This window comes from Coregonus lavaretus, assembly GCF_964263955.1.
Source record: "Coregonus lavaretus genome assembly, chromosome: 28".
Lineage (NCBI taxonomy): Eukaryota > Metazoa > Chordata > Actinopteri > Salmoniformes > Salmonidae > Coregonus > Coregonus lavaretus.
The window spans coordinates 17046972-17057219 of NC_140015.1; the positions used below are offsets into that span (position 1 = coordinate 17046972).

At 43.6% G+C, this 10248-nt stretch overlaps 1 protein-coding gene across 1 annotated transcript; it reads left to right on the top strand.

The window, feature by feature from the left end:
* Positions 1-3671: 3671 nt before the first annotated feature.
* Positions 3672-9879, top strand: LOC311104133 (retinol dehydrogenase 8-like). Its single transcript, XM_084145808.1, has 6 exons — positions 3672-3860; positions 6761-6922; positions 7784-7963; positions 8113-8206; positions 8341-8524; positions 8747-9879. Exons 1-6 carry the CDS (start codon positions 3755-3757, stop codon positions 8972-8974), a joined length of 954 nt encoding a protein of 317 aa, XP_084001934.1. The 5' UTR covers positions 3672-3754; the 3' UTR covers positions 8975-9879.
* Positions 9880-10248: the final 369 nt, after the last annotated feature.

Genomic DNA, 10248 nt, shown 5'->3' on the forward strand with positions numbered 1-10248 from the left:
TAAGAAATAAATGCATTGTTGGTTAAGGGCTGTAAGTAAGCATTTCACGGTAATGTCTACACTTGTTGTATTCGGCGCATGTGGCAAATACAATTTGATTTGATTTGATTTGATTCCACTTCAAATACCAAATCATCTATCATTTTCAGTGAAATTAGTAGAAACAGCATTGACAGTGAGTCAGAGATAAATCTGAACTGAGGGATAAATAGAACTGATGGTTCCATCCAAAAGGCATACGTTTAGTATCCTTCAACTCAGCATACAGGAAATTGACTATTAGCCTCTTATGGAAAAGACGGCTCCTGTCAGAACTGTGACTGAACTCCCAAGAAGAGGATGAGGGTCTGATGTGGCGCAGGGCCCAGCTGGGGTACAGTGAGATGTCACTGGGAAAAGGGCAGAGGTCAAATAGAAGATTGGGGAGCGGTCTTTTGGCAACACGTTTCCTTACGGTACTTTATCTCACCTGTCTGCGTCGGGAGGGGAGGAAAGTGACAGGGGAGACGTGGTAGGAAGGTAAAGGAGGACTGAAAGATGGAGACAAATTGGAGGCTGAAGGAAGTGGAGTAGGAGAAAGTGGAGAGCGAGAAAAGAGGAGGATTTACACATGGCTCTGAGGGAGGAGTGGCGTGACAGGGGATAACAACGTGTATGGGCCTGCACCATTCCCTCTGATCCTCTCTCTCTCCTTTTCTACCTCTCTCTCTCTCTCTCTCTCTCTCTCTCTCTCTCTGTGTCTGCTGTCTTAAAATACAAGAGTGATAGCTAGAAGGCTGCTGACAACATTCCCTCCCCAGCAGCTCTCCTAATGTGTCTACCTCCACACACACCTGTCCACAGTCTCCCCAGGCAGGGGGAACGGCAAGCCAGGAACTCCCCCCCGCTCCTGCCCCCTTTTCACCTCAACTGGCTGCTCAGGCTCAGCCCACCTCTACGGACAGACAGTCTCTGGAGCAACACAAACACACATCAGACATTCCCACACCCAAATGTTACAGGATGGCTGTAAAGTGTCATTGATGGTTTGTGTTTTCTTGTCCTAAGTCTGAAAAGTAGATCTACAGTAGATCTACAGTACCGGTACAATTCTTAGAAATGTATGTTTTTTTTATCCATTGAGAAGATGGGGAGCACATGCGGATATCATAAAGAGTCTATCAATAGTTTGTAAATGGTTCATTATTATCATATAAACCATTTAAAACTATTGTTACCCTAACCATTATCAGTCAACATCTAATAAAAGTTGTTCTCTGGTTTCCCCCGATTTTTTCGCTTTTTGGGGGGTAGGGATTACATTGCGTAATGCTCTGTGTCGATGGTGGTAGAAAAGTGCTTCCCAACCAACGTTTTTTTCCCATTCTGTTTCTCTGCACTGGTCTACTGCTGTCTATTTTCTCCCATGTGTCTTGTATGTGTCATGTGCTTGCGGTCACATTTTTCACAGCAAGGCTAAACTGGTGTCCACTCTATCAGGCTGTTGGCTGAAGAATGACCGTTTGTGCATCCATCCAGGATTACAGTCATAGTTGACATATGCCTCCCCTCAGGAAGAATACCTCCTTTCCAAGTTATGACAGAAATTAATAACCACCTGAGAAGGAGGAGAGGGAGGCTCTCGGCCATAGAGGCCTGTCCATAAATAACTTGAAAGAAGAGACAAACAGTCTAGCTAACCTATCTAACTTCTTCTATGTTTGACTGGATCGTCCTGTACTCATATACTGTCCTAACAGGTGTGTATGTGTGTGTGTATGTCTGTCTGTGTGTGTGTATGTGTGTATGTGTGTGTGTGTGTGTGTGTGTGTGTGTGTGTGTGTGTGTGTGTGTGTGTGTGTGTGTGTGTGTGCGTGTGTGTCCGTGTGTGCGTGTCCTCTATACCTATCCTGCGGTAAGAACAGTCATTTCTGTAGCCTATGTTACGTAATTCCTATGTGTGGACTATAAAGACTGGGGGGGTGTTCATGAATACTGTACATTACAGGTTTGTTTGAGGTTAAATGCACAAAGCATAGGAGATGGATAGATATTCTGAGAGAGAGACAGGAAGAGACAGGAAGAGAGATGGTTTCAGCTCACCTCTCTGGCCATGCAGCTGTGGCAATAACATATTGAGTGTCCAACAAGCCCTAACATGGTTGTGACCTTTGTACTCCGACCCAATCACCATCGCTACGGAAACCAGCCTGGTTTTACAATCTTATCATATGCACCTTGACACCTTGCTAAGCCCACCTTGAGCAGAATTCCCATGTTCAAACAAGGCAATGTCTCCAAGCCAAAGCAACACATAACCATTACTCAAAACTGACAGACCACTACTGCACTGACTACAAACACATGCTGCTTCTTCTACCTACATAGACTTAAAATACTGCCCCTAAAACAGCGTGACTGAATTACCATCAATTACCTTTCTTCAGCATTGGATGCGACACAGTAATAGGAATAATAACTAAATGGGAGAAGCTTCGTCTGTTCCAAACCCTTTCATAGTGTATGTGTGTAATGGTTCATTTCGCCAGCAGATGGCAGGAGAGCTCCAGCGCTGTACCGCATCTAGATTATACAACATTGCTGAAGGAGAGCTGAAGCCACACCAGTGTTAAATTTGAATATGGTGACGTGACGTTGGACTCAATGGTCGACGAAAATAGACACCACAATATTGAACTTTGCGCTTGACCTTCAATTGTTTTCACACTTTAATCTATAGGGTACTCTTTCTTTTTAAATTGTATAGTCAAATTGAAATTAAAAAGTCTAATAGCATCACACAATTCTGATATAGGTTTCTACATTTGCCTGGTTTCAGCTAAAGTTGTTTTTCTTAATATTTATTTATTTTAGTAAGAATAATACCCTATGAAATATTTGTTTATTTATGCCAAAAGTAGGCCTATAAATCTGGGTTTTATGACTACATATAAAATCAGCCAGGTCTCATAGACTAGACATAACATAGTAAATGTAAATCCGGGTTTGGTCAAATTAGTATGATATGTTAAGTTTGGTATGGTTACATAACGTTAGCTTTGGCCACCTAGACACCTAGCTAAATTGGAATTTGTAACATATCATACATTTAGAAAATGCGTAGAATAGCATACATTTTTTAAATTAATAACATATTGTACGAAATTCTATTCGTAACATATAATACGAATTGTAATTCGTAAAATAGCCTAATCATACGAAATAGATTATGGACATCCACAAATTAATACCATACAAAACGTAATATTGGACTAAATAAAGTATCTCAGATTTGCATAGCCTTCAGAATAATACGAAATGCACTGAGACCAGGTTGCAGCAATAGGTAGGCCTATGTGTGACAGATGTGAAACCAGCAAAACACAGCAACATTAAACATAGGCTCTACTGGGAAATAACTATTTATTGAGGCTGTTGTTCAAAATTGCATGAAAAACGCTTATCAATTTAACCCCTACCCATATGTTAGGCTGCCACACACTGTAAAACAGGGATTAAGTTAGGCTATTTTTTTTTATCAATTCAGGGCAAGCAGCACTTATCAGATTTAAAATTCTGCTGGCAGTCGAGTTTGCGAGGTGACACGTCTTTTTTAGTAAACGATTTTATAGGACATGTGACTAAATTACCCGCTCACATGGCCGCTGTGTTTGCATGATCCGCTTTAGTTTTTAAAGTCCGGTGCTCGGGCTCGCTCTGCAACAACCATCCGGAGCAGAAGACCACTAAAACACACGACCTAACCGGACAAGCCATGGCGAGCAGTGGACAAAAAGTAGTCCTGATCACCGGTTGCTCCTCCGGCATCGGGTTACGAATCGCCGTCCTGCTAGCCAAAGATGAAAAGAAGCGTTACCATGGTAAATGCGCTTTCTTTACATTGTTTATCTGCCTTTAACTTCAAAAACTTGATCCGACATGCAGCTAAAATCCCTCTGATCTTTGTTTGAATCCTTATGGAATATGTTTTGTGTACAAATGGGGTCATCAGCAGTCTATCTATCCAAAACAACTTTTACGCGCAGGTTTGACCTTTGCGGCAAAAAATTATAGCCTACTTTTAGACTAAATCTCCTATTGCTAGTGTTTTAAAAATATATTTCCTATCGTGAGCCCTCTGGTTCTCTATCCCCCTTGATTCAGCTATTATCATCTGAAAGCAGAGTTTCCAGGGTATGGCTCTGCGAGGATGCCGCTTGCCAGGCAGGGATCATAAAAGAGACTGCCAGTTCTCTTTCAAGTGACTTCTCTTGTACAAAGCCCCCTTTATCGCACTGAAGCCCCGGTTTAGTGCCGTGTCGAATGCGCCTATAGTCCCCTCTCTGGAGCGAGTGTTGAAAGAGGGACAAAGTTTGAGACCTGTACAAGCGAGGGTTCACTAGCAAGGCTTGTTTGAAGTCTTCATCCGGGCTCAGCGGAGCTCGGGGCTCGTCGTGGACATTGTTCGTTTGTCATCCACTTTCTAGCTACAGACATCCCATCATTAATGGCAGTCTAGGGTTACGTAGAATTGTTCTTTCTTTGAGGGTAGTGGGGTCTTGGGATTTATTGCCGTGAAATAGAGGAGCGCAACAGAAGCGATTAACAGCTCCCTCAACAGTACTCAGGGTTGAATCATTCTCGTTGAACTGTGACCTGCTTCCAAGAGAGACCACATTGCAGAAAATAACTTGATCTGTTCTCTCTGGAGGATCAGGAAAATCCAGATTAAATATTGTGCTGTTATTCTGAGTATTAATTGGTAGCAGTGACATTTGCCAACTACAGAGAAACCTCAACAATCCCAGTTCATGGCAGTGGTTCCATTCAAGAATGTTTACTAAGCTGTTGCCCAAGAATAATTCCAACAACAACTGAAAGAACAATGCAACTGTTGTTCTGTTGAAACTCATAAATCTCTCTGTTGCTTTACAGACACCCAATTCTGTCATCATGAAGATCTCACTCATATGTGTACAACACGTACCCTCTATAGACAGTATACAGTATACAGTCGAAGCTGGCACTATCTGTCATAGTTCTCTACTAGCAATTCCACACCCTCACTAGTAAAGCGGATATGAGCAGTGCTTATTCTATTCACACATTATTCCATGCTCTTCCACTCACTCCATAGATACTGGATTGTCAGTGGGGGTTTGGGTCAGAGGTTACAGAACCAGATGAGATAAGAGGATGTCTTCATTCATCAAGGACAGCACGTCTTCAGATCAGTGCCTGATTAGAACTGTTGATTTCCACCATTGATCTCCATTGTGTAATACTGCTGTCTCTCTATTTCTTTGTTAGATCACATCAATAAACACAGAGGTTATTGACCTCACTGTAAACTTGGAATGGAGAATGTCAAGACACAAGATGCAAACATGTTGATAACCTTTCTGTACATACTGTAGATGGTAGATACTATGTGTTACTCTATGTAGGTTAATGTCTCCCAGGTCCAGAGTTTAAAGGGAATCAATAGTGCGTTACACAAGCGGATGGATGTGGAATAGACCCACTGACCTGCATGGCTGTTGTGTGTGTGTGTGTGTGTGTGTGTGTGTGTCTGTCTGTGTACGTGTACGTATATACCTGTGTCAAAGTCTACTATATCTGCTTATCTATGTGTCAGTGGGTCAGTCATCAGTCTGTTCCCTGTAGTCTCATATATCTCAGATATATTGCTCTCTGTCTCTCTCTCTGTCTTTCTCGCTCTGTCTCTCTCGCTGCGTCTCTCTCCCTCTGCCTCTCTCCCTCTGCCTCTCGCTCTCAATTCAATTCAATTCAAAGGGCTTTATTGGCATGGGAAACATACTTTTAGCCATGTAGTTTATGTGGACACCTGCTTGTCGAACATCTCATTCCAAAATCATGAGCATGAATGTTGAGTTGGTCCCCCCTTTGCTTCTATAACAGCCTCCACTCTTCTGGGAAGCTTTCCACTAGATGTTGGAACATTGCTGCGGGGACTTGCTTCCATTCAGCCACAAGAGCATTAGTGAGATTGGGCACTGATGTTGGGTGATTAGGCCTGGCTTGCAGTCAGCGTTCCAATTCATCCCAAAGGTGTTCGATGAGGTTGAGGTCATGGCTCTGTGCAGGCCATTCAAGTTCTTCCACACCGATCTCAACAAACCATTTCTTTATGGACCTTGCTTTGTGCACAGGGGCATTGTCCTGCTGAAACAGGACAGGGCCTTCCCCAAACTGTTGCCACAAAGTTGGAAGCACAGCATCATCTAGAATGTAATTGTATGCTGTAGCATTAAGATTTCCCTTCACTGGAACTAAGGGGCCTAGCCCAAACCATGAAAAACAACCCCAGACCATTATTCCTCCTCCACCAAACTTTCCAGTCGGGCAGGTAGTTTTCTCTTGGCATCCGCCAAACCCAGATTAGTCCGTCGGACTGTTCAAAAATGAACAGTAAACATTACACTCACAAGTTTCAAAGGATTATAGACATTTCAGATGTCATATTATGGCTATGTACAGTGTTGTAAGGATGTGCAAATAGTTAAAGTAATATGTGTTGTATTTACAATGGTGTTTGTTTTTCACTGGTTGCCCTTTTCTTGTGGCAACAGGTCACAGCAGTTGATGCGTATGGGAAGACCCTCATGCTGCTGCCTCTGGATGTGTGCAGCGATGAGTCAGTCAAGCAGTGCATCAACAGTGTCTCTCTCTCTCTCTGAATCTCTCTCTCAATCCTCTCTCTCTGCCTCTCTCTCTCTCCCTCCCCTCTCCCCTCTCTCTCTCTTTGTCTCTCTCCCAGTCATTGCCACCATGCGTGACCTGAAGAAGAAGGATAAACTGGTGGAGGCAGCAGGTGATGTGTATGGGAAGAGCCTCATGCTGCTGCCTCTGGACGTGTGCAGTGATGAGTCAGTCAAGCACTGCATCAACAGTGTCAAGGACCGCCATATTGATATCCTCAGTGAGTTAACAGGGCTGGAACTAACGAGCTAAACCTCCTGCCCTGGCCTTTTGTGTGGCAATGACCTGATCTCTAGCCTTGGGACAAATAGCCTTGCCTTTTTTGTGTGTGTTTGAATGTGTTTGTGACAGGGCATGCGTTCATCCTGCATTCGTCTAGGCCAGGGGGATTAAACTCTTACCCTACGAGGTCCAAAGCCTGCTGGTTTTCTTTTCTACCTGATTATTAATTGCACATACCTGGTGTCCCAGGTCTAAATCAGTCCAATGAAAAAATGCAGTGGAACTGTCTTCGAGGTCCGGAGTTGAGTTTGAAGGGTCTAGGCCTATGTGTATATATGCACCTTATAACTCTAACATCTGTTTCAACTGGTGGACTCTGATCTTTCAGGAAAACTGGTTCATGTTTCTATTCATAGGTTCACTCCTGACCCTCCACTCCCCGACACTACCACATCTACCCTTAATACAACAAAAACAGCCCTCTCTATTTATCTCAGTCATGTGCTGACACCTAGTGGTGACAGTGAATAGTGCAATCACTATCTGACCAATGGAGTTCATGTCACACAGAAAAAAATAATGCATTCTTCCCTAAAGTATATCAAGACACAAAACTAGTGTTCATACAATTTTTTAAAGTTGATGTAACCTTTATATAGCTAGACAAGTCAATTAAGACCAAATTCTTATTTACAATGACGGCCTACAAAACATCAGTTGTGACTAAAGCATTAGAGCCTCAGCTCTAAACCTTAACTATAGGTGTCTGTATAGAAGGCTACAGTATAGTAACTGTATAGTATCGGTAGAGTAACTACAGGTCTATAACCCTTGCCTCTATATGTGTGTCTCCCCTCAGTCAACAATGCAGGTGTGGGCTTGTTGGGACCAGTGGAGAGCATCAGTATGGAGGAGATGAAGAGGGTGTTTGAGACCAACTTCTTTGGCGTGGTGAGGATGATTAAAGAGGTCATGCCTGACATGAAGAAGAGGCGGGCGGGACACATCGTGGTCATGAGCAGTGTTATGGGTCTACAGGGTAAGACTGGCATGACAATGAGACAATGATAGATGGGTTGGCTAACGCACATACAGATCTAGACCAGCAGGCTAACTGTAAAAGCTGTAGATTCTGGTCCTGCTCTCTGACTACCATTTATCCTGACCCTGAGTCTGCTCTGCCTGTAGGTGTAGTGTTCAACGATGTCTACACTGCCTCCAAGTTTGCCATGGAGGGCTTCTGTGAGAGTATGGCAGTCCAACTGCTGAAGTTCAACGTCCAGTGAGTTTCTCTCAATCTGTCTTGTACTTCTGGTATCCAATGACTCAATACCTGGTTACTGTGTCAGCAAAAATAAAGAATTGGTGTTACTGTGTAATAGATGAATAAAGATCTATTCTATTCTCTCCGGTCAGTTTGTCTATGATTGAGCCAGGGCCGGTGCACACGGAGTTTGAGACGAAGATGATGGAGGACGTGGCCAAGATGGAGTACCCAGGAGCTGATGCAGACACTGTGCGCTACTTTAAAGATGTTTACCTGCCCTCCTCCAAGGATATCTTTGAGGCCATGGGCCAGACCCCAGAGGACATCGCCAAGGTTAGTGAACACTCTCCCCTCCCTGTGTCACCCTTTGGTTCATGGGAATTTGAGCTTGCCTAGTGTAATGGAACCAATGGAATAGTCCCGAAAGTGCAAATCCCATCCCATCTGGCGCTCCAGACAAACAAACACTGAAAGTATTTGAAAGAAACTCAGGTGTACTATTAACACCCAATGATGTCCTCCCTGTCTCTATCCCACTCTCTCTGTCCCATGTAGTGCACTAAGAAGGTGATCGAGTCAAGTAACCCTCGCTTCAGGAACTTAACCAACAGCCTGTACACGCCCATCGTAGCCATGAAGTACGCCGACGAGACAGGCGGCCTGTCGGTCAACACCTTCTACAACCTGCTGTTCAACTTCGGCCCCCTCATGCACATCACCATGAGCATCCTTAAGTGCCTGACCTGCAGCTGCCTGCGCAGACGCACCATCTCACCAAACTGAGAGAGGAGAGACTGTGTCTGGGTCTGAAATGGCACCCAATTCCCTATATTGTGCACTACCAGGGTGAAAAGTAGTACATTTATATAGGGATAGGGTACCATTTTGGACGCACCCTGTGAGAAATATACAGTGGCGTAGCTGCATTACTGACACCCAAACATCCCCCTCTCCCAGGAGTAATGGCTAACCAGGTAGACTAGACTGGACCACCTGGGGGAAGGAGGGGCCAGGTAGTTCTCAGAGAGAGAGGCCATGAGAGAACCAGGATAAGCTTTGGCCAAGCAACCCACACAATTGCACAAACACAGACAGTACAGTGTGACCTCATACATGGGGCTAGGAGTTTTTTCTGGTCAGATCATGTGATCAGGAAAAACTCCTCTTCATACATACACATGGTTACACACAAACAACTTACCCACAAACACAGCCATGCATCTCCTCAGTCCCGGTCTTTTGAGGTGCTGCTGGGCAATGACACTGTCTGTCCATCCATCCGTCCATCTTTCTGTCTGTCCATCCGTCTATCTGTCTGTCTGTGGACGGAAAAACAAAGCACACAAAACTTAACCAGTTACAAAAAATAACAAAAAACAACAGCTTTACAATCACAGTGAAAGCGTAACATAGCACCCAATGAACTTAAGACTCAGGCCTTGCTAAACTCTTAGGACAATGCAGTATTTAGCTCTGAGTTACAAAGAGTCTACTAGATTCCTTCATTGTACATTTGATTTGATGTATGTCTTTATAATAGTATTGTTGTTCTGCTGTTTAATATTATTCCTGCATCTTTTTATAAGCTGAATGTGTGGTTTTTAAAAGTTTGTGAATGGATAGATTGTTGATATCTTATTTTTTAAAGTAATTAATTGATTTAGAAATAAACTTCTTGATTCACTCTGAGAGAGACTGCATTTTTCATAATGGCATTGTAATGATAAGGCATTTAGCTCAATGTCTGGTGGGGTTTCACGAGAGCGTTGTTTCCATTGTGCCTGCAGGACACTTTGTGAACCAGTGGGGGGCAGTAGATCACTGTGTGTTCTCTCTAGCTGTACCATCAGCTGGGGTGGGATTCCACTACAGAGGCCACAGCACACACAGCTCAGTGAGCACGAGACCCGTTGTCAGTATTACAAAGAGACAACTTGACTGGTGTTTAGGGATGGAGATCATTGTAGCCATATGATATTGGCTAGTTTTTTGGGGGGGTTGTAAGTCTTGATTAAGGTTATTGTTCTTTGAAGTTACTGATCTCTGTGGATTGGGAC